Source organism: Mycteria americana, chromosome 3 (assembly GCF_035582795.1).
Source record: "Mycteria americana isolate JAX WOST 10 ecotype Jacksonville Zoo and Gardens chromosome 3, USCA_MyAme_1.0, whole genome shotgun sequence".
Classification (NCBI taxonomy): Eukaryota; Metazoa; Chordata; class Aves; order Ciconiiformes; family Ciconiidae; genus Mycteria; species Mycteria americana.
In genome coordinates this window covers 42,337,035-42,362,743 of record NC_134367.1, presented here as the reverse complement: position 1 = coordinate 42,362,743, position 25,709 = coordinate 42,337,035, and the positions used below count along the sequence as shown (strand labels likewise).

Genomic DNA, 25,709 nt, shown 5'->3' with positions numbered 1-25,709 from the left:
TATGGGTTGCTGGATTGGCACCTGAGAGAAACGCCTTCAGTCTGGTCAACTATTATGTGTAGACAGTTAGTTGGCAACAGACTATGCCTTAGAGAGAATCCTTCAAAATTCAATACCCGATGTTCTAGGATTTCTCTATTATGCACATCTCCGTAAACACTGCTCTCTGAATTTCCTCTTTGGAAAATTTCCATTAAGAGTTTTTAAACTGAATCCTGTAAAAATATGTCTGTTAGATAGAAGCAGACCTATTCCTCAATAGCAAATTGGAGTAAGACTCTCAAAGGGCTGCCAGCTCTACTCTTCCAATGAAAAGCCTTGGATACAAGAAGGTCTTTCTCCTTTGTAACGTTCCACTCAACACTAACCAATGTTTCTAGAAAAAAGAGGAAAGTTGTAGGTTCTAATTGTGGTTTAAAGGCTTTATGGAGTTTGTGAAATTGTCCAATTTCTGATCCAGTCATGTCCATCAAGAGATAAGCAGTATGTATTCAGAGCAGTAATTGCATCAGAGCAGCAGCTGATTATTTCCATGTTTATTGGCCAGAACATCAACATAGCTACTCATTTATACAAACTAACAGAAGTCAATTTTAATGCTGCTTCACAGCATTTGTAGTTGTCAAGCCATTAGCCAACAGTTCTAGAAAATGCTTTCATTTACCTGAGGTTTCACAAATAAGACTGTAGATTTACATACAGTACATTTTGCATATATGTATCAAAATTCTTGTTGGAGAAATAAATTACAAACAATGGTACAAAACCACTCCAAGCCAACCTTTGTTCAACAAGAACATATGTGTGTGAATTTTACAGTTTTATTTTTTGCATTACTCTTACAGTAAGCAAACTATTTAGTTTATACAAAATAAACCTGGAGTTTTATATAGTTTAAAAAATCATCTTTGGCTAAACAAAGCTCTCTCTATTTTTATACATATATTTATATATATACACATATCAGATATTTTACATGACCATGTAGGAACCTGTACACATACTTACAATAGGCAGAACATTAAAAAAAGTTTCATAATTTACAAAAAAGGAATCCAAGTCAGAACCAAAACAGTCAAACCCCCACCCCCCCATCACCTGTACAGGTAAGAAAGTAAATAAATGCAGACAAGGAATAAACAACTTCGTAATAAAATACTGCCTGCTTTTTCGAGACAGAGAGGAAGCACTTAAGTGGAGAGAAGCTACTTCCCTCAGTGCCTTCAGTACTGTGCACGTTTTGATCTCTAAGGATATGGTTAAAAGAATGCTCTTAGTAGAGTCTGATTTTTCCACAAACATGAACGCTACTCTGCAAACTGACTAGTCTGAGAACAGACTCAGTTAGATTTAAATCTCCAATAAGTAAACAATTTTCACAAATGTTTGTTAAGAACAAGCATGGGTAGGCACACCAATCCCCCACTGGAATCACTAGGCGCTGCTGGCATAGCACGGAAGATGACACTTGATCATCAAAAGTAAACGTTTTAAAAGCAAGCACGTAAAATGGAAGACTGCAAGAACCGACATCATCCCCTGCTCAAGTCACTCCTTGTAACAGTTTCCAGAGCACTGCCTAAAACAAGGATGATCCCCTGTTTGGCAGCATGATAATCCATTCCACAGGTCACGTTTACAATACTCCAAAGGTGTCAGTGGCAACATCATGGACAAATTATGTGACGGTTTATTAGAATGAGAAGTCCATCCCATTAGTTGGGGAGGCAACAAAAAAACATTATGCTGAAACTGAAGAAGTGGTCACTGGATTCTGAAAAAAACCCGCCAATTTAATCCAAGTTGAAAGGCAATGCACTTAGGTGGGGCTCCTAAATGAAGTCTAACTAAACTCAGCAGATGTTCTCACTGAATAAAGACTACAGCAATTCCGATCCTCAATAAAGAATAAAACCTCAAACATCAATGGATTCATAATACAAAAACCTGTGCAACTTCCACGAATGCTTCTTAGGGAGAAGAAAAAAAACCCCCAAAACCAACTTCTTAGAAATTTGGGATAAAGCAGCAATATACAGGAGATGTGTGTGTGTATACATATATACACACACACTTTTAGTATGTACTAGTAAAACTGGAAGCAGTTATAAGAGTTCTTTAAAATAGAACATAATGAATTTCTGATGTACTAAACAATTTGTAAAGATAGATACAATTGCTGTCAAAACATGCCAAGTTGACAAGCTTTTGAAACTGCTTGTTTTTTACAGAAAAGTTTTTCTCCTGGTTAGTAAGTATAAAGTCACATTTTATAAAACTGTAAAGGTCTGTTTCTAAATTAATTTTAAAAAGATAATCACTTGTCAATTTTTTTTTTAACAAAACAGAGCATTTATTATGTTGAAGACCTTACTTAAGTACCTTTCCCAGATGTAATTTGGAGCCAAAAAACATATTATCCTTTTCCAAAGGAAAAAAAAAAATAAAAAAAAAAAAGTTGAAAAAAGTTCCAATACATTTTTCATGGAAAAAAAACCACCCCCAACTATTCAAAATTCAATACTACGTCTTTTTAAATAGCATCAGAACTGCAAAACATTTTAAACTGCAAGACAGTTCTTTGTAAATGAATACTCATTACGGCATTTCATAATTTAAAAGAAACCAGAAAACTGGTCACTGCATTAATGACTGGCTTCACTCTCTCACAGAGGCTGGGATTCATTTTATTCAACTTAAAAAATCAGAAAGTTAGGGGTCTAGACTAGACAATTGGCTTAGCTTTTCTCCATTGTCAATGACGACAGATGGGCAGCCTCTAAGATACATTCATTCATCTCTGTTGAACACTGGAGTCATTAAGAAATGGCTTAGATAATGTGCTTAAAGTTGAAGACAAACCCTAGGCTCAGTGCCTGATTCTCGCCTTGAAACCCACTATGAGCAACTGACAAAGAAGCAAGAACCACCTACTCCTTACCATCAGAATCCAATTACTAGATAAGCAGCTTTTGGAATTACTGCTATCATTGCCCTACCTTATTTTAAAAGAAAAAAGGCCTAACTTATTAAAATATGTTTCAAGGTAACCAAGATGATGTACCTGTCTTTTTCCAGGATTATCTACCAACTGGATTCCAAAGCAGTTTTGCATCTTAAAATCATAGTTCAGTGTCACCATATGCAGTACTTCCAACAAGTTAAGCAAGAGCCACCATTTTCACTTAACTGCATGCCCTTGTCTTTGCTTACAGAACGCATTTAACCAAGAGGAGATGTCACCCCCTTTAAATGATACTGCTCCATTTGTACGTGTGCGTTCTTTCCTAGCCAGTTTGTTTGTAGTTCCCTCTGTGTTATTCTGATAAAGCACTTTGGAGGAAACATGGACAGGGAAGTAAGTAATTAACAGTGCATCAGATTTACCAAACTTAGTATTCTGACTTGGATACCTCCCACTAATCCCACCGTATGAATGCAGTGGTTGTAGTCCATCGTTACCGGTAACAGCTAAACCCTGTAACCATTAAGGAACTTGGTGGTTAGTTTACTTGCACTTGGATTTCTTGAACAGCTTCATTAACTGCTTGAATCTTTCTGAAACCTAATGGAGGACAAAAAAAGACACATCATTAAGGCCCCAGATTTCCATACCTACCAAGACAGACTGATCTGACAGCATAAAGTTTTTTAAAAAAAGACCAGTATTTTGTTTTTTATTTACTTCCAATAAATTTTAGGGATAGAATTTTAGGAGCACTGTTAACAGGTTAATTGGATGTAGGAAGTCTTCCTATACTGTTGACATCTGAAATAGCCTCCAGGTTAATCGCAGAGAGCTAGAGCCAACTACTGGTTTAATACAGGTTTCCTTACAACAAGGAGGAAAAAAAATGAGGGCTTCAAGTCAATTAGACTTGAATTTTGACAGGTATAACTGTGAGTAAGATTCAAATGTGACAAAAGCTTATTTTGTACTCCACAAAAAGCACATTATTATTTTCTACCGTCTTGTACAACTGTTGCTTCAGGTATTTATGGCTTATCATGGAGTAACCTGCCTACTAAGGATTTTACAAAACTGGTCTATAGATGAGAGTCAAACATCTTTTTGTTGAGCACAGCTACAGCTTACATAGCGACCTCATTCAATTGTAAGTTAGTCTTTCTTATCGCTATATGCATATTTCTATAGCATATCTACCATCCACCAAATAGCTAACTGGGAAGAGTGGCATATATGCACAGATAACACTGTTTTATCCAACTATCCACCCCAACAGCTTCTAAACCCCACAAAGACTGTAACCATAAAACACAACATCCTAAAAGCCAAATCCTGAGCACATAGGATTTCCTAACTTACTCAAATGGGTGTTTCTCCCATTTTAGATTTGCAGGATAGAGATTAAGATAGCAATTCAAGACAAGTACAAAGTTGTATGCAAACGTCTGGAAATGTTCTACATCAATTTGACATCTGTGTCTTTTGAAGTTTCTTAATTAAAAAGTGAAAGAAAAAAGGAAACATTCTCACGAAAAACGTCCTTTCTGCAAAATCCTGGTATTTTTTTCCAGCTCTAATTTTAATCCTTTTCTAATTTATTAAATGTGTGCAAAGGCTTTGGGCCTCTCCAAATTACCTTTCCTTATCTAAGCGCTGATCCAACAATAGCAACACTCCTGTTGTCCCTGGCTTATGATTGGACACAGCAGTTTCAAGGTACCAATCAAATAGGTACTGAAGAATCCCTGGACCATAATATCCCTATAATGTACATTTTTAAAAAGTAACAACTGGGAGAATCTAAGGTTCTTTTTTCAAGAACTCCCCAACAAAAGACATGAGGAAAAAACAACTCCAAATTAGCAGAAAATCTCCAAAGGTTTTTGTCCAACTGCAATCATAAATGTAGCAACATAGTTGTTATTAAATGTAAGAATGGTAACACCTACCTGATTTGGGCTTTTGTTCAGCCTAGTGGCTAAGGAAACAAAGGTTTTGCTTGATGGTCCTTTTCTCTGACATTCCAGTAGAATTTCTCGGTCATCATTTCTACAGCAAAAATGCATTTTTAAAATATTAATACATACATATGTGTACATGCACACAAGCACAAAAATACATACAGTTATATATAAAATTCTGAGTATTTCCAAACTACGGAACATGAGTTCAAACAGCAGCAATGAACTTATGGAGGATCGTCCCCTCTACCAGCACAGAGTAACAGAGTCAGTACAACAAGTGCTAGCGGAGATTATGCTACCCTATTAGGAAGAGCAAGATTATTGCAATAGAGTTAGCTCAAAACCAAAGTCATCAAAAAGAGTTTTAAGCTTCTAAAGCAGACACTTAAACTTGAATTGAAAAGAACTCATGAATCCACCAGGGGCCAGTAGTTCTAGGCAGACTTGCCTCAGTTTGCATGGCCAGGCAGCGTCTTTCTCCTAACGCCCACCGACGTCCAAAGATTAAACAGAGAGGTGTCTGACTTCTGTACGTGGCCCAATATAACAAACATACTCGAGCACATCTACTGTTCACATGAGAATAAAGGACCAGGATACGCTATTCTTCAGCATATCACCGATTTGCTGTTTGTCTCATTAATTAATTTAGGTATATGTAAAATTTATATAGACACAGTCATTACACAGTAGCTACTATGTATCTTTGGTTGAAACATGCCATATTCCAATAAATTATATTTAATTTCCTCCATTTCAAAGAAAAATGTAGTGACTAGTTATTTAAATAAACTTTTTTTTTTTAGGCATAGTTCAAAGATGCACAAAGGCTGTGACACAGAAAACCTAGTCATATTCATAAGGAAAACTGTAATAATCTCTTCCTGTCTCACTGGTTTGCATGTTAAAAATCGTATTAGCTTTCGCAGTCTTTCCTCCACGAAGGAGTTGATTTTCTTTTAAAATACTACCTAGAAACTTACTTTATATCTGACCTATAGTTCAGAAAAGTCTGTCCTGAAAATTTTAGGAGCCCCTTTATAAAGTGTTGATTGCATCAAGTTGTAGCAAGAACAGCAAAACCTACTAACTGTAGTCTCTGAAGGATAAGAATACACCACAATACTTTGCATGTATCTTCAACACATACAGGCACCTCATTTGTCACTCACATCCTACTAACTGGAAAGTATGGGCTGAACGGTTGACTAGTACTTTTCTGCAGATTGAGCAGCGTAGACCCCAAAACAGAAGAAGGTTTGCTGTCATGCCTTCTCTCAGTAGGGGAAATCTTTAGCTGCTCCCCTTTACCCAGTCACCAATGCTTCCAGGCCTTGTAGTAACATCAAAGACTTCCATCCCCTACCAAGCCTGGCTGGAAATTTTGGACAGGAAAGGAAACGGCAGGGGAAACAAAAATTACACAGTGCAATATAGTAGGTCTTGTTACCTTAGCATATAAGTTTTAAAAACAAAAGCAAAAAGTACTCTTGTTTTGGGAGATCTGGGTAAGCGATGGAATTAGTTATGATGTATGGAAGCCACCTTCTTTAAGGTAAATCTGATTTAACCTACCTAAGAAATGACTAAAAATTGTTCTCTTCCAATCCTGCTAACAGGATTACATGAAATCAGTCCATCTCTTAAATTTGTTTTACCCTGGACAACTGTTATAGAAAAAGGCTAATATAGACTTTGGCACCTTTCAGCAGTACTCTAAGAGAAGACATCCATCTCGTAAAGCCATCCTGCACAGATAGAAAGAGGCTCCCACTCCACTGTTTACAGAAGGATGTAGAGCTACCAAGTAACTTCAGCCATCAGCTAAATATCCTTTTCTTCCCACTTGTCAGTATATCATGTACTTTAAAAAAAAAAAAAAACAAAAACCAAAAAAAAACAATAAAACAGATCAAATAAGAAATTACCTTGTCCAGGAAACTACTACTTCTCCCTTCTTTTTGATGATGTTTTTGGCATAAAGACTAGGTGATGATGCAGACGAAGCCAAAGGAGAAGAGTCTTTGTTCTGCTGCAACTCATTCTTCTTACTGGAACATTGTTTGGGTGCTGAATTTACCTCTTCAGGTTTCACATCACTTGCATTGCCCCCTTCACCTGCTGATTCAGTTTCTTTTCGTTGCCTTTTTGAGTTGGAATTCTCTCTGACAGCCTCCTTTTTTCTTTTTTTACTAGTTTTATCATCTATACTTATCTGGCACCCTACATCAGTATTTGAAGTGGATTTTGTTTCAAGATTACATTCACCTGCTACAGTCTCATTGGAAAGCTCTTCTGTTAAGTCTATAAATGCATCAGAACACTCTTCCAATTCTTCCTTTTTATCACTGCTTTCTGAGTTAGCTGTAGAAGTTTCCTGAGTCCTGTTATCTGCAGTGGATTCCACTGCAAGGCATGAAGTTTCACTAACAACATCATCTGTTAAGTCTATGTATGACTCTACGCTGCATCCAGCGGGAAAAGAAGCTTGAGATCTAACATCTATTTCATTTACTTTTTCAGATACTTTCAATTTGTGTGTCTGACATTGCTCAGAGCCTTCATTTGGGCTTTCAGTGTCATAGCTCTCTGTGTTTGAAGAGTTTCTACAGGGTCCAAGCAACCCAGTAGTTTCTTCCTTTCCAATACTGTTACATGACTCCTTTAGAGGCTGAGGTAAGGCAGGATTTTGTTCTTGTCCAGTGCTGACATGAGGCAACTGATCCATCTTAACCAGATCTGGTTTGACAGTTTCCTGCACAGTGGCTGCTGTGGCACTCTGACTGTCCCTTTCTTTTTCTTTTTCCGCACTTCTCATTTCTTCTTTTTCATTCTTGGTTGAGGATGCCCGTGCTTCCTTCACTGAAGCCATGTGATCAGATGCTGGTGAGGTAGATGGCACCGCACGCCTGATCTTTACAATAAAATGATCGTTGGATTTCTCCATGATTACTGCTTGCATTGGTAGGCTCGGGCGACACTGAAAACCAGGAGCAACAGGCCGACTTGTCCATGATGAAGAACAACTTGATTTACTGCTTGAGTTATCAGATTCTAAAGCCAAATGAATGTCTTGTTCAGTGGCATCCTCCTCTTCAAGAAGTGCATCTTCGCTGTAATGTGCGCTGAGAACACCCTCAGGAGTTGAGCTAGAATTGTTCTCAGGTTTTAGGAAGCTGAGGTGAGCATCTGATTTCAAAGGTGATGGGATAGTTAAGGAAACGGCCAAATCTTCAAGGAGGATAGAAGAAACAAATGATTTATTCTTTTGTAAACTGCATTCATCTTCTTTGCATGAAGCTGTATTTGTAGGAACCTCAAACATACAGCTTTCATCTAGTACATCTGGATCAACAGACATCTGAAGTCTAGATGTTAAAGAGGGAGCTCTTACAGGTGAAACAATAGGCCAGTTAATATCCTCTACTGGTCGAGATTCCACACAAGCCTCCTTTGGAGCAATCTCTTGCACCAGTCCAGCCGTATTACCTCTGCATTTATGACTGTCTAAAAACTGTTTTTCCGGTGTCCTGAATTCCCACTCATGTCTGTCAATACTGCCACCATTTTTTTCCAAGAGATCAGAACCTTGCAATAAGCTTTTGAAAATTTCACCCATTTGAGCATCGCTTACAAGATTAAACGTAAGACTGGACGCTTGTTGTTCTGTGAGAAGCTCATAACTAAGATCAGACTTGTTAGCATCTCTGGATAGCTGGAATCCTTCCTTTTCATATTTTACACCCTTCAATGGAGTGAGAGTGCCTTGCATGTTATTCTCTTTAGAGAGGTGCACTTTGCTTTGGGAATTCCTTGTGTTATCAATGGAGTTAAGACATTTCGTAAAGGCAGTTTTTGGTGCATCTGTTTTATTTTTCTCATGGTGACACTTAGGTCGTTGATAATCCACAATTTGCTTCGAAAGGATATATTCTTCAGGCTTTTGAGATCTGGCTTTCAGGGACTTTTTTCTAGATCTTTGCACATCATTTTTATGACTGATTCTGTGTTTTTGCTTTCCTGCTCTTTCAAACTTCCCTTCCTCACTCTCATTGCCCACATTTACCACATCACATAGTTTTATTATAATTCTCCTTATCTTTTCAAATAAGTAATCAAGCTGTTCATCTACAAATTTCCATAACTGCTTTTTCATATCTGATACCTGTTGTTCAAAAAGACGGTCGACTATTGCATTCTTTTTAACTTGCTTAAGTTTGGACTCTATAATATCACAGATATTCAATTTTAATGTCTCACCTAATGTAGACATCTTGGAAAAGTTCAAGTATTTTATTAATGATGTAAAATTTATAATACCAGATTCTACAATTCTGTGAAAATGCTGAACTGGGAAGTGTACCTTGAACTTCATATAATTTTTCCTCATCTGCTTTCGTATAGCTCTTAGCATCTGCATGATTTCTTGTACATTTGAAGGTTCAACAATAACATGAACTATTTTTTCAAGACAAGCAATGCTCACGGTTTTATTTTTCTTCATATCCTTTGAAGATCTGAAAGTCTGACTTTTATGCCTCTCTCTGTTCTTCTTTGTACTTACTTTCACAGAAACAAATTTTGCATTATCTTCATTGCAACACACAGTTTTGCTCTTTTGATTCTGCGGACTGCTGGTCAAATTTCGTGTCTCAGGAGAAGCTTTTGGTCTTGACTTTTTTGTCTTTTCAGAGCCTCTTTCTGGTTTAGATTTTTCTTCATCTTCATCACTACTTATGATTTCTCCTTCTTCTATTTCATCTGAAGAGATACTCAGCTGGGACTCCATCTCTAAGTGTTCATCAGACATGCTAACTGGCTTTTGATTTTCTTTGTTTACCTCCTTTGACAAATTCTTTGAGGGACAGATGACAACTGTACTTTCAGGAACTAAATCTATAAAAACAAAACAGTTTCCTAATCACCATAAAGATTGCAATTATAAACAGACATTTTCAGAAAAACCTGGAAGATTCTCTTCTGTAAAGTGACCATTCAGAACTGTTTGTTTGAAACTGCCAATGACAACTCAGGAAGTTTGAGCTAGAACAAGTTTGGGAGGTTTACTTCAGCAGCTGCTAGTTTAATGGGATTTTTCTGAGCTTCAAAGGGCAAATAAGACCTCAACATTTCACCAAAAACATGTGATCTATCTCACAAATACATCCATTGAAAACAGAAAAATCTAGCAATTTCCATCAGTTTTGACCTTCTTTCCATTCACTTTAGCAAGTTTTCTGAACACTGCACAAGCTGAATTTTAACTTTACATCATTATGGACTAACATTTACATACAATACTTGGTTTTCTTTTAGCAGTTTCACAACGAAAACAAAATGAGCAGTACAAATGACCTATTAATGTTTGCATTCAACTATCTTTTCCAGGGCTGTTAAAAAGGTTCTACTTAAATCATCAAGTCTTTCAATAAACTAACTTACTAAACAAAAAGAGTACTAGGCACTGTAAACATGATTATCTATTTCAGTTTTTGATGCATTTAAAATTACCAGCACTGTAACTAAGCACCACAGCACAAAAAGCTTTTTTTCTCAGAAATTTTGGAGAAACCCTCCAGTTCAGGTTCCTGAATGATAGGTATAGGTACTGACATATGCGAGAGGAAAGGCTAAAGTTCTGCCAAATGTAGTATGCCTTACTCTGCCTCACAAATAAGTTTATTAAATGTTTTATATTTTTGAGATATCATTAAATATGTATTTAACCATTCTTTAAAATTCAAACCAAATGCTATTTTGTTAGGAAAAATAAGCAATTACAGTCAGCTACAAAGCCGTACGTTACAAAAGATGAAAAGACAAGCTCATTTCCATTGTACAAAAATTCCACTGAAGTGCATATGTATTGATTAAGGAGATTTGCAGTTAATTTTAGGCTTGCTGGGCACTCTAGTTAATAAAACAGTCTTATGTTCACTTGCACATAGATTAGACTGCTTAATGACTCTAACAAACATTTTATGTCATAAAAGAACATATCTAAATTGCTCTCCATAAAAAATGAACTTGTGATTAATACTTCAAAAGCAACATTTGAAAATGTTTACTTTATACAGATTCTGCAGGAGCGAAAACCTATTCCATCACTGCCTCCATTTCAGTTTTACAAGGATCAATACCTTCTCAAACTAATCACTTCAATATTGCGACAAACCAAAGTATAAAATGAAAGTGGTCAAATTACAGTATTAATATATGTACCCCTGTTCTGCAGAACAGTAGAAAGGTGAGTACTGAATTTCAAGGCAAAGAGAAACCATAGCCTCCTATCAATTTAACAGATGCAGAACATTTGACATGCATATCATTAGTCAGATCACAAAGACAACTAGGCATCTACCTTCAGAGCTGAAAATCACTGCTTTGTAATTTAGTAGCAATTTCTGCACAGGATGGATTCTCTAATAAGTAACTCAGGGAAACATTACAAAATTAGAAAAATACTTTTATTTGATGTTCATCTACTCTGATCCCAAAGCTCTCGTGTCTCCCCAGATATTTCAAATAATATAAACTGCTGTAGGAATGAAATATAAACTGCTAAAGGAATTTGCACTTAAGAAAGTAGCCGTCTCAAGCACAAGAGACAGAATTCCAGAGTAAACCACACTAAGATTTGAAAAAAGACATAAGGATTATGCTCCAAAACATAAGAACAAGGATTTAAATGCTGTTCTACCATTCCTCTTCTAGTAGGAAAACTAAACTTCCATGAAAACTTTTTGTTAGTTGCAGCAAGATATTACAGGAAAAGTTAAATTCACACAAGCAAGAGATTTAAACTTTGGGTCACCTATTTTCCTGTGAGTGCTGTCACCATATTTTATCTCCCTGATATCTTATTTAGGAGTTAGCTCTTACTTCACTAATGGTAAACCCTAATGTTGTATTTGTTCTACCTTTTTCCCCACCAACTGACTCACAATTACAAAATATATATAAAAATTCACACTGAAATTTATTCAGATGGAGAGCACAGCCTTCTCTTAGATGACATTCCTAGAAATTAAGTCTCAGGTACTCTCTCCAGCTTTCTCACAAATAAATACCTGAAAGAATATGATCCTAAATAACTTTTGCCTCTACAAGTGCTGAGAAAAACCTAATGAGATCTACTCAGAACTAACCACAATTAAGAAATCTATATGTATTTTTTTAGAAGTTTGTACATAACTCATTTCAACCAACTCATCTGTCAGTAGTGACAAACTCCAATTTTTATAGAACTAATGTTCAATTGGCTACAATCTTGACTGCACTTTAAACAGTTCCCCTATAAACAAAAAGGACCACTATGACTTACATAGCTAAAGAAGAAACAATTTATATTTTTGAGAAAGCAGTTAAAATCATTTCTGCTTTCCACGAATGGACCTTCTAAGCCTTTATGTAGAAAAGAAATTAGAATACACATATACAAATACCTTTGTTATAACTCTTCACAAGAGCTTTGCAGGGACTTTCCATCTTAAGTGCTTTAGCCAAAGGGCGCATTGGACTGTTCAGTGGGCTGATTGCCTTTGGAATATACCTCAAGTTATTGAGATCAATGCTCAATATTGAGCTGTCATCATCAACAGGAACTGGGTTAGTTTCTTTCTCTTTAGTTCTAGGATACATCTCACCGCTAAGAGAAGATGCTGCAGTACTGATTTCAGTTAGGTCTGGCTCCACATCACAAGCATTCTGGTCAACTAATGGTTCATCCTTATCAGTTAACATAGTTCTGTCAGGTGACTGAGATGTACTCATATTAATTTCGCAGATACCATTTTCCTCAATGGGACACTCAACATTTTTGGCAGTCAAGTGATCATCATCCTTCACTACTTCCATTAAAGAGTCTGGTTTTCTTTTGCTAATATCAACTGTGACATCACAGGACTCCAGGTCACCAGAACTTTTGGCTTCCGAGTCATCTAAGACAAGGTTTTGAGAACCAGGTCGGTCTGCTGAGCTTTCTATGTCAGCAGCTAGCTGTATTTTATCTTCCTCTTTCTTCTCTGCTGCTGACTCTGGAACGGCTCCCATACTTTCACTGGCAGGTTCAGATTGTGCCACTTCTGCTGCTGGTATGTTATCATCCTGCATCACACCCACTGTCACAGGCAAGTTTTCACACTCTGCCACACTCCCTGCCACCTCCAGGGGCAAAGGTTCAGGGTGATTCAGATCCGTCACTGCTGCTGCTGTTGCTGCGGCTTCCGATTCAACCAAATCACAAGCCTCTGCTGCCGCAGACAACGTTTCAGCCTGCATCTCATCAGGAACCAGTACCTCTGCTGCTCCTGGCAAGGCCTGGGGTTGTACCTGACCCACTTCTGCTTCTGCTAAGGTTTCTGAGCTCAGTTCATCAGTTGCCACTGCTGGCAATGCTTCAGACTGTGCTGGATCTGCTGCTGCTACTTTCAAGGCTTCATTTTCAGAATTGACAGAAATAGGCAGTGCTGGTTCCACATCGCTTTGAGCTGCACTGTCCAGAACTTGTGAATTAGCTTGCTCTGCGGGACCACAGGTAACAGGGTGGGCAGAATCTAACAGTTCTGCCTGCAGCGTGAGCTCTGTACTTCCCTCATCACTGGCCTTTTGGGAAGGTGTTTTAAGTCCATCTGGTGGAGAGACACATTGTTTCTTAGCAGGAGAAAGAGTTAAATTTAGCTTTTCCATAAAGCTAAGTTTAAAGTCTTTGCTTTTTATCCCAGTGTGATCATCTTTAGTTTTGGGGATTTTATGGTCTTTTAAGCCATCTGCTACTCTGTATGTTTCTTCTAGCTTATAGGACTTGTTTCTCTCACTTTTTGTAACATCTGTACCTTTCTTGGATTCTTTTCCAGATTGGTGAGAACTCTCTTTTGCAACTTTTCTTTCATTTCTAAAATGTCTACTTTCATCCTGAATCTCTCTTTCTCTTTTCCTTTTTTCTTCAGTTCTGTGTCTTTCTGATTTGGAATGTGCTGTTTCCCATTCATATCTACTACTATTTTCCTTCAAGCGCGCGTATTTATGCTCTCTGCTGTTGGAATTAGAAGGTGAAGTCCTTCCTTCTCGAGAAGTATAATCATTTGTTCCCCTGTCTCTTTTGCAGTCAATGTCTCTTCCTTTTCTAGAGTCTTCCATGCGACATTTACGTGATTCATGAAGACTCTTTGAATGTTCATTCTTTGAGTGTGGACTACTTCCTCTACCAGACCTCCTTGGTTGCTCTTGTAGCTTTTCATTTGGTTTATTTTTTTGGCCAGTGTTTTTTTCATCTTTATCATGTGTTTTAATGTCTTTTTTTAATAAATTTTGTGATCTCTCATCAGCATACAATTCACCTCTTGTTTGAAATCTGTTTTTACTGGTAGTTTGTTTCTCCCAGGAAGAAACACCCCTTTCTACTCTTCTTTCTACATTTGGACTGCATTTGAGTTTTATGCTCTGACTTTTTTGTTGCAACTCATTTTTACTAGCCTTCTCTGAAAGGGTTTTCAGCTTTTGCTGAGGATCTGAATTACCCTCTTCACTATCACCACTGTTAGAGTTACCATTGTTTCCGGTGCTCTGATGTACTTCTCTCTTGTATTTGTTGACATTTCCCCTACTATACTGTTCATTGCTTTTCATTTCTTTTCTTTCCTTTCTGTTATCCTTGTTGGAACTATGGTCATAGTTCGGTAGACATGTATGAGTACCATCGTTGCAGAGCTCTTCAGGAGGGTATCTCAGTAAATACGGAGTGTTTCTCTTTTCAGAGCTAGACTTCCCGTTGTCCGTATTATGAGATGAGTAACTGTGGTATGTATCTTTTGAACAGTCATTTTTCATTCTGTGCTCTGTCTTTATACTGTCACTTAAATCAGAAGGTCTGAATTTGGAATCTTTTGTTTTACACATCTCAGAGCACCTTCCATTAGTTGATCCTGGAAGGTATGTTCTGGTGAAGCTACTTCGATGATTGGGAAATTCTGATAGCCTGTTTATAAAAAGAAAAAAAAGTCATGTTAGTTCTGAAATTTATTTAAACATAATTAAAGCCGAATTGCAATGAAACCATATCTCTCTAAAAATTTTTCACACTTTCTTTCAGCTTCAAGTTGAGAAAAATGTGGGATAAAAATAGAAGTTAAATAATTTCCATTAGCACACATTAAAAGAATATAATTTGTATAGGTATTTTCCAAATGAAATTCATCTAAAGAAAAAGCAAGATCTGTGGAAAAATACTGTACTGGGTCTAATTAACAATTTCAGTAATTCAAATTAGTATTTCATTGTCCAGCAATAAAGAGAGCCTTCCCCTAGGAAAAAAAAAAGGTGTTCTTTACAGCATTAGTGATTAAAAAAATAAAAAGAGCAATTCAATAGTTCAGGATTTGGTAAACTGGTAACCAAAAGAATAGGTATAATGTGACTGTGCTTACTCTACCCAATAAGCAAACAAGCTACCATGTTTGGAACTTGCTGCAAGCTACAGAAAACAAGTAGTAAATTACAATAATCAAGCCTCATCAAGGCCACATACTACTGCTGCAAGGTCATCATAATAAAAAGAAAAAAAATTAAATTTAAAAGTGCACATGTAGCCTGCATGGCCTGAACTCTCAGTCATTACTAATAGAACTCAAAGTTACCTCACCAGAAAAAAAACCAACAACAAAAAAACCCAGACAGACACTTTTCTGCCATATTCAACCAAACATTTCATTAAAATCACATGGTTAAAGGCAATGGCAACCTTCTTAAATATTCTCCACTATGTCAAAAGAATGATTGTGTCTAACTGATGCAGAAGTAAACAGAAGTAAAAGTCATACCAACAAATGACAGCAAACACCAAATCTATGGCTCCTTTTTAGAGAGTCAAGGACAAAGGGGCTGCTACACACAGACATGCGGTTTTGGCCTGAAATTCTATGCTGATTCAGTGTCCAGTTATAAGGAATCAGTTCAAGTGTAAAATAATTCTGTATTTACCTCCGATACAAAATAGGGTTGGTTTTACTTTATAAAACTGAACACTTCCTATGGGCCAATACAGTAAATTTAAATATGTAACGATCAGCTTATACAACTGGCTGTACTCCAAAAATGAGACATTGTGATGTGAACTGAACGTTGAACTAAAACAATGCTACAGCTGTTGTAACCCAAAACCCTTTCCTGTGCTTTAGGCTGGCTATTAAATCTGTATATGTGTGTGATGAATGTAGTTGTATCCAAGTAGGGTTTTTGGTTTTTTTAGTTTGTTTTGATTTTTTTTTTTTTGAGATAAGCACTAACAATCCCTCAAAGATAACAACTTTGAAGTAGTCTTTACAGATACGTAGATTGCTTAAGATGAGCTAATTTATTATAGACCATGCAGCAGACAAGGCATGCTTCGAAGACCTCAAAGTACCACTTTCCCCACAATCTTCCATGATGGATGTCTCCAAAATATCTAGATCAAATACCTTGTTCATAAATTTTAACTACCATCAGAAGATATTGCAACGGAGTTTCCAAACTCTTTAATGAGGGTGAGTATTCAAAACAGGAAAACATTTTTCGAACTATTTAATTTAAAATCCAGAATACTACATTCAAAGGTGTGAAAATGACAGCTATCATGTCAAAGACAATCAACTGAAAGAGTTACACATGTTAAAACCTCTTGACCTCTATCAGATCATACGTGGCAATTTTCAGTATTTAGAAAAAAAATTACTTCGTTAATATGCATATAGCCTCTAGCACAGTAACATCAAATGAACATTCATCTTTATGACACCTTTTGGTGCAAGAAAATATCAAATGGTCAAACTGAAACACAAACAAACCAATGATGTGGCTGATGTCACACAAGTGACAAGCAGGTGACCTTGTGATAAGCTAGGGGTCCTGAATCTTGGACCCCTGCTCTGGTCTCAAGCACTTCAGAAACCTTAAACTCAGTTACTCTCCAATCCATACTTTAATATTTTCAACTCCTTGCAGTAAGATTAGTAGTACACAGAAATTACAAAGACTTCTCTAGCTGCTATCACCCACTGATGGAGACAGGGCTTTTATATCTTGCTATGAAAACATATAGTCTCTTTATTTTCATTTGTTGTTTGGAATTTATGTCTGAAACCATAAAATAGACTAGTTCTGAAGCTGAACTGTGTAAGATAATATCTGCTTTGAAACATGCAAGATGGTTAGATAACCCACCTGGAATGGGTGATTAAACAAACCAAGAATTCAGGCAAATGGTCACCCTTCGGATTCCTCCTTGTTTTCTTAATTAGAAACCAAAGACCTCATCAAGCAAAGAAGATACATACATATTTCCTCTGATGGTACCATTACTAAACCACACAAGCAATTATTTATTAAGTAATGATTTGCTTCATTAGTTTTACTTAAAATACACACAAAAGTTTCTTACAAGTGTATAAGCATCATCAGACAAAAAGCATGTTTTCAGTTCCACTGCCTAGTTGTACCTTTGATGGAGATTACTGATCTCTTCATCCTTACGGTTAATTTCCACTCTTGCTGTTTTGATAAGTGCTGAAATATTCTTTTTGAGAGCTTGGTTTTCATTCTGTAGAATGACATTCTATTTTAAATATGTACAAAAAAGAGAGCGAGAGAGAGGGGGGAGAGAGAAAAAAAAAAGAGAATTAGCTTGGGTATCCAAACATGTAATGAAAAACAGTGCAAGACAACCATTAAAAAAAAGTCCCATAATGTGCAAACTGACAGTAGAACATACAGAAACTGTTTTGGAGAAGAAGTCAGAATTATTGAGATCCAGAGGAGCTCTTTTTTTCCTTTTTTTTTTTTTTTTAAAAAACATCACTCACGTTTATGCTCCTGTTTGTGTTCCTGGTAATCATTTAAGATGTTTTAAGCATACAATTTATTAAAACTGAAATATGCCATAAATCCAGTCACCATAGAGCTAAAAAAATCATAATCTGCCCCTTTGCTTCATTCTTTTACTCAATTTATTGCTTTCCTGGTCACTATGTCAAATGAGAGATGTAGCTTTTAAGCACTTTCAGAGAAAGAGGGAAATTGTGTTTCTTTCAAGGTATCAAAACTTTGGGTGCTCTATCTTTCTAACATTTCTAGATATGATGTTCTAGAACCCTATCTGTCAATCCTAGAGATAGCCCCTTCTTTAATAATTGTCCTCAGCAAAGCCTGCTCAGAAAGGTAGACAAGTTTTACAGAAAACAATATAGAAGTGTCACAGGGCAGAAGCTGGTGACCATTTCAAAGCATAGAACCTTTGGGACTTATCTGTAATACACAGTCGAGCGTGTTGCAGAATTGCCCAAGATAATCTAACTATATAGAATGGCACAGCACAGGGATACTAGCTCAAGTTGAAAAGCAGTTCAGCCTTATCAAAATGGCACTATGCTCAAAGCAACGCAGACATCCTCTTCCAGTTCTAATGACAGCTCAGGTACTTTTGCAACCCTCTCCCTAGTGCATTAAAGACCTATTTTTTAAAAAAAAAGAGAATCGGATACCTTTCTGATAACTATTCATTTGACATGCTTATTTTCTAATTAAGGAGATAGAAGATACTTTTAAGCAACTAAAGTCTTACTGCACGCAACATCGTGAAACAAGTGAATTTACCTACTGATTTTGTCAGTAGGCTATCCTAGCAACTATCCTAGGCAGAACAAGCTCCTAAGACCTACAGAGGTGCTTTACAAACCATCCACACAATGGATTAATTCTGGAAAGTATATAAAATTAACTCTCACTCAAAGCAATATTCAGTTTGCTTTACATAAATTTTGACAATGATGCCCTTTGAACTACAGTACCTGTGCCTGTATTTCCTTAAATTTCTTCATCAACTCTTTAATTTGCTGCTGACATTTTCCATATTCTGCCTGCAACTGTCAAAGAGAGAAGAATTCACAGCACAGAAGTGGACTTAATTACACAGAAAAGTTACTCCTCTAGATTTATAGTTAATTAACACAGTAATTTATATGACAAAGCTCTGTTTTTTTCCAAAAGAAACATATTAAAGCCATATTAAAACAAAAAGCTTCAATATGCTCCAACAGGTGTACAAGTCTCTAAAACATCACAAACACTCAGATAAGAGGAAATCTATGTGTGCTTGCCCAACCATAATAGGCTAGAGAGCAACAGGAAGCCATATTATTGTGAAATTAAAGACACAATTATTGAGGAGCATGAGTACTCAGAGCCCTACAGATAGGACTTGTTTGTCAGATTTTATATAATACAAAACAGATAACGAAAAACACAACAAAAAGTTACTACAAACAAACCTGGACCACAAAAATAGACTGCAAAGGACATGCTCCTGTTGACATCACAAAATTAAATAAAATACATTTGGCACGAGCCCTTCTTTACAAGTAGATGATGACAAAACTTTCACAGAAGAATGGACAACTGCGCTATTGTCACGCTTGACAGTCCACCGCTTTCAAACTTTCAAAGTGACATTTTCATCACTTAGTAGACTCCTGGAGGTTTTGCTCCTGCTTCTGCTATAGTGCATTATATCTGTGGATGTCTGTCCCTTTTACTCCAAAGCTCAAGTTAGTTAAGATGCGCCTTATGGACGAGGATAGCTGATGCGACATGCGTAAGTGTTCTGATTTGCTAGAAGCCGTTTTCTGCTGCATGGTTGTCTTCAGTCTCAAGGACAAAATTTAATGACACATAAGATTAATCCATGACCTACCTGCTTTAGTCTGGTAAAATTTGTTGGGAGAAATGTCAAGACTAGCTTTGTATCAGTTGTCTGAACAGCTATTTAACTAGAAGGAAATTATGGCGCATTTTCCCATAATGTAGCTCATACCTGAACTGCACACAAAGGACATTAAATGAGAACAGACCATGTCACAGTGAAAGATTCACTTATTCTGATAAACTTGTTGACATAACAGTTTATTAGCACACTCTTGTTTTTACTTATTTAAAAACAGGTTTTTTCAGTACTTTTTAATAAGTGTTTTTCCAATAATGTAGGCATACTGACATCTTTTTCACTTTACACAAGAAAATTTGGAACAAAAAACCTCCAAAACACCACAATTATTTTTCTCACATTAATACACACCTCATTGTAGGATGCTTCCTTTGCAGTCCCTTCTTCAATTAATATTTCATCAAATAAATTCAAGCTGTTTCCAGCTGGTGTAGAATTTGGAGCAGAATTGTCTGTAGAAAGAAAATCAGTTACATAAAGAAAAAGGTATTTTTCTAGCCAGGTTGCATTGTGTCACTGAGGAAAACACATGACCTCATCTGGAGAAATTCCTATCCTGAATTTCAACATTTATGTTAGTTTTACCGGAAATACTTGATACAATTTACATCGACATAAAAGGTAAGGATGAAAATTAAAGTTCAACTGAAAACATTGTGTTAGAAAAATTAAGAGATATACAGGACACCTAACAACAAAGATGGGTGCATTTTATGACTGTCTAATAAGTTGGTTTAAGTTAAAGGAAAGCTAACTCACAGTAAATCTACCTAATTTAGAAAGCAAGAAGGGCTACATCTTAGCAATGATCTGAGGTTCTGCAATTCCAGAGCCAATAGATAGCAGAAAGCTAGAATATGTGCAACCTACAATTCATCCGGCTTTTGGCCAGACTTCACCTTGGAAACATTTCAGTTGAAAAAAAATTATTGAGAAAAAGGATACTCAGATGCCAGTGACCTACACATTCACAAACACAGATCAGTCAATCAGAATGAAATGGGAGGAGGAATGGAGCTACTGTAGAGTTGGTATGGGGTTGAATATCATGCTGCTTGTGTTGAATAAATGTTCTTTGCTGCTTTATATTCCCTCACAAATGTAAACTCCCTTGCTTTAGTTCCAAGAAATGGGATTAAAAAAACCCAAACCCAACACCCAAACACCCCAATTATTTAGGTAACGGTGCTCTTTTCTCAAATCAACCTGTGTGCTCTGTTCACCAAATACACGTTACTGACAGGACCCGACTTATGAAACCTCTGAAATACAGATTAATTTGCAGACAAATAAATTGTTAGCTACCAAAGCTGTGTTTCAATCCTTTGGACAATACCATAATGGAAAGAGTATTATTAACACAATGCAAGATGACATGCAAATAACATCGTATCTGCATATAGCAAAAATCTCACCAATCCTCTTTTTAAATTAAAAAAAAAAAATCCCTCAGAACTACACTATATAAAATGTTTGCTTTGCATTAAATTATTCCTCCTTGAATCTTTTACAGTTACTAAACAATGCATCTCAGTATATGAAATACAGACTTAGAGAATACTCTTATATGCTGTAACAAATACAAAATGGAAAGCGAGAATCAGGTGTATAGATGCTTTATGTCTGTAGTATATAGTATAGCCCTTCCATAAAAATTCAATGGCCTCACAGTAGTAAGGTCAGTAAAGAAACACTTGTTTAAATACTAGAAACAGCATTTCATTGAACGGTACACTAAGACTCCTAAAAAAAGAACATGTGCTGGGTCCATTTCTTTCTTACCTTCAAAGAAGTTAAAAGATGAAACTAATTTACATTAGCATGTGAAATTATTGAGAAAGTAACAAAAGGTTAAAAGGACCTACTGAATGTACTGTATCACACAAAAAGTATGTTTTGGAACTCTCACTGGGGATTTAGTGATTAGTGACTGTTGGTTCTGGTCCTGAAGCTATTTAAAAACCACAAAAGAAAGGCGCTTTTTCCAAGGTAAAATGTCCTATATCAAGGTATAGAGAGAATAGCTGAGGTTTCTCTGCACCCCTTTATATGCCCAAGTCTCTTAAAATAGCCAGTATCACATGAAAACTATCTTATAATCATCCAGGTAATAGATTCAAGAATTCTCTGCTGTATTTATACAGTGTAACATATATGTCTTGAAGTAGCTCACTGAAGCATATGTTACACCAGCTAAATGTAAACTTAAAGCTAACTGTTGTTTTACTCGAAACCAGCCTAAGAAGCACAGAGACGCTATAATGCTGCAAACCAAGCAGCAAGATACAATCAACCTACCAGGAACTGGCAAACCGTTGTCCAAGCCATCGTAAATATCCACGGAGCTCTCATCACCTTCCTTGAAGGGGGAAGCTTCAGCTAAAGCCAAAAAAAAAAAAAAAAAACCAAAACGAAAAAAGGCCAAAGTAAACATTTAGTAAACTCTAACCTCTAACTTTCCCATAAAATAAGATGGATCTTTTCTGTGGAGAAAAGATCTTTAGTTACCAGAGAGCAAAGACAATCTTGTAAGATCAATTCCTAAATATTACAAGAACTGTGGAGGAAGCAAAGGATATGGCTTTAAGTGCAAATAATATTTAAAATTATAAACTAAGTCAACTTGATCTGAATTTGAAACTGTCTTCTAGAATACATTGAATACAAAAGTTATACAACTCAGAAACAAAAATTTAAAAATTGGTATGATAAAACCAGCATTGCTGAAAGAAACATTTCTGGCTAAACAGAAAGTATTGTAACAGTCTGTATCATAATTCAAAGAATTTGCTTTAGTATTGCCATCTATTCACATACTAACTGGTTCTGTAAAAGTTTTTAAATCTAAATCTCCTCAGTCTCTCTTCATGTCTTTTTCCAATGCGTCTTATCACTCTCATCTCCTCTATGTGAATCTCTCTGGTTCTGCAACAAATATTATTACTATAAAGAAAAATATCAATATCCACAGTCCTTCTGAGGCTGGGAATCTCACAAATAATAAGCCAGATCAATCAACTGTGGAGCTGGAAATAATGTTAGAGTACCTTGATTGCTGGTACTACACCAGATGATAGCACATTTGCTCTTACAAATAGCAAACAAAGGAACAAACCTCCTAACACATCGAAATACGTGCTTCATTAAGATACAGTGAAGGTTAAATTATACACCGTAAAACACAGGGGAGAGGCCAGTTCCAGGCATTCCCTCAAAACATATCAGAAATCCAAAGTACATAGTTATGGTTTAAAATCCAAACGTACTAATGCGATATGGCTTACACTGATACTGTGCCACAGCCATTTAATTACAGTTGAAGCACATCAGTATTTGTCCCAACTTAAATTGTTTCCATTTGGTTTTCTACATTATTTTTGGACCTGTTTATTTTCATAAGACTGCTTGTGTTATTTCACTGCAAAACAGAAAGTAATCTAACACATCTTACCACCATAGCGGATATCAAACAGTCCCAGTCCATTCTCATCTGTTGCCATGATACAAACTCCCTATGGCTTCCCCATCTACGAGCAAAATATCAGAGGAAAGACAACAGATTAATTGACAATTTCAGAACAACATCACAAACCAGAAGTATCTTGAAATAAGCCAGTTACACCTGAGCTACCTGTGGCCCTTGCTCTTCAACAAAATCCAACACTAGAATGAGAAAACCCTTACATCAAGATAACAAATGTAGAGCTCTATCAAGAAAAGTAAGAAATTATCTGTCCTGTAAATAAGCATTCTGAAGAAGATCTTCAGCTTTATCTTTTATTCACGTGTATCAAATAAAGATCCTAGAAAGAAATTTTGGTATGAAAATGAGTACCACGTTCTGTGAACAGGTTATCTGAATGTATATCTTAACCAGTTAAAATAATCTGATTTGGTAATTCTGATTTCTTTTCTGTTGACCATTTAAGAGCAAGTTTCCCCTATCTGACACCACCAGCCAAACCAACAACGAGCAGCAGCAGGCAAGAAACATTTTGCCTGGCAAGGCTCGGCCACAGGATGATGCTGGGCCACAGGATGTACAGTATCTGCCACAACAGCTATTGCAGAATGACTTTACAAGCACACACGCTTGTGGCACCGATACACAAGCACCTCTGAAGCGAGAGCAGCAGCCTGCAACACCAAGTCACCCACCGCATGGAAAAGAGCACAGAAAAAAGCTCGGGTGCCGGGGCAAGCAGAGGCACCGACTAGTGCCGAGCAGCAGCCTGCCAGTTCAGAGGCAGCGGCCCTTACCCACTCCCCAGGCCTCACCCTCTCTGCACGGGCGGGAGGGGGCTCCCGCCCGCCCCAATTCCTGTCACGGCGGAAGCGCCCAGGACCTCTCGGGGTCAGGGCGGGAGAGCCGCCCTTCGCGGCCCGGGAGCGGCACCCCAGCTGCCGCCGCACGGGTGGCACCCCGCGCCCCGCAACCGCCAGCGGACCAGGGCGGGCAGGCTGCACCCGGGGGGAGGGGCCGGCAGGGCGCCGGGAGAGCCCGCGGTGGGCAAGGCCGGGCCGGGCGGAACCGGGCAGCGGGATCCGTGCAGGGGTGGTGAGGGAGGGGCGCGGCACCCGCGCGGGGCGAGGCGGCGCCGAGCCCCCCGCCGGGCCGGCGGAGAAGGGGAAGGGACGGAAGGGAAGGGAGAAGGAAGGCCCCGCTCGGCAGGCCGACACGGCCCGCGGCCCTCACCCACCGGTTAACCGCCGCGCCGCGGCCCGCCGCCCCGGGCCCGCGACACCCCGCAGGTCGCCGCCGCCGCCACTGGTCCCGCAGGCCGGGCGCCGAGTGGGCGGGGCTCCCGGTCGCGGCAGCCAACGGCCGCAGACGCACGGCACGTCCCCGGCCGCGACGTCGGCAAAGCCCGCCCCCCGGCCCGAAGCAGTTGGCGCCAAAGCGAGGAGCGCGAGGCGGCCGCGCCCCGCCCCCCGCCGTCGCCCCGCCCCGCCGCCCCGCCCCTTCCCGGCCGCGCACCCCCGGCCCGGCCCGGCCCCTGCTTCAGCCTCGGCCGCCCGGCCGCCTCTGCTCGGCCCCCGCCCTCCGCTCGGCCCCGAGCGCGGGAAGCCGCGCTGCCCCCGCAGCTCTGGGCGGGACGAGCGGGGCTCCTCCCGCCTTCGCCTGCCTCGCGGGCAGAGGGGCTCCGGCCCGGAGGCGACCGCGCTGGTCACGCAGCCTGGTGCCGCGGCCACCCGCCCTCCTGTAAAGGCTGCGGCGGGTGGAAAGGGGAGAGGAGCGGCCGCAGGAGGCTGCCGGGGCTGTGGCGAAGGGCACAGCGGCAGGAGTGACAGGCTTGCTCACCTGCTGCGAGTTGGGCGCGGAGGGCCGTGCCCCGCTGCTGCGGTGGGGTGGTCGTTAGGCAGCTCCGACGGCTGTCCCGGGAAGCCCGAGGTTTAAGTCCGGCTCCTGCTCTCGGCGAGCCCGCTGCCAAAGCCCTCTAGAAGCATCGTTCGTGCGTTAGATCCGCACTCGGGCTTCGTGAGCCGGCTGCGGCCGGCGAGGGGAGTTGGGGAGGGTGACGTGGAAATGCTAACGTAATGCCGGCCTCCTTCCTCCTGAGCCTGAAGCACCTGTTTGGGTTAGTCACCGCCCGCGCTCGCCCTCGGCCAGGACTCTGACCGACACCGTGGCCTAGATTTGAAAGGCTTCGGGGCAAGCACCGTGGCCTGTGGCCCCTGACCAGGCCCACTATAGGCAAGTCCCGCAGCAGTAGTGGCAGTTAACTCCGTGGGAAGTGGGGAGGAGGGCAGGACGAGGACGCAGCAAGGGAAGCCCTGCACACGCCAGCTTCCAGCGCCGTGAGAAAGTGGGAGAGATCGGCACCGCTCCCGAGCGGAGCCATCCCCGGCGGAGGGGGCGGCTCCTGAGAGACTACACCTCCCGGCATGCAGTTAGGCGCCGCTGGCACGGCGGCCGTGCGCCGCTCCGCGCGGTGCACGCTGGGAGCTGTAGTTTAGCACGGGCGCCGTCACGTGAGAGGCGGGGGCGGGCCGCGCTTCCCTTTGCCTGCGACGTCGCGGACGG

General features: G+C 39.3%; 1 protein-coding gene across 2 annotated transcripts; it reads right to left on the bottom strand.

The window, feature by feature from the left end:
* Positions 1–507: 507 nt before the first annotated feature.
* CASP8AP2 (caspase 8 associated protein 2) lies at positions 508–25,533 on the bottom strand. Of its 2 annotated transcripts, XR_012775212.1 has the most exons (11): positions 24,987–25,533; positions 23,136–23,211; positions 21,983–22,063; positions 20,036–20,136; positions 18,753–18,827; positions 17,406–17,521; positions 12,378–14,908; positions 6,861–9,828; positions 4,918–5,017; positions 3,388–3,565; positions 508–1,774 (listed from the first exon to the last, which is right to left on the bottom strand). XR_012775212.1 is itself a non-coding variant. In XM_075498375.1 (10 exons), the coding sequence occupies exons 2-10, from the start codon at positions 23,182–23,184 to the stop codon at positions 3,509–3,511; spliced, it is 6,078 nt and encodes a 2,025-aa protein (XP_075354490.1). In that variant the 5' UTR covers positions 23,185–23,211; positions 24,987–25,533; the 3' UTR covers positions 508–3,508. The 2 variants fall into 2 exon arrangements, 1 of the variants encoding a protein (XP_075354490.1); XM_075498375.1 differs by having other exon boundaries at positions 508–3,565.
* Between the last annotated feature and the right edge of the window lie 176 nt (positions 25,534–25,709).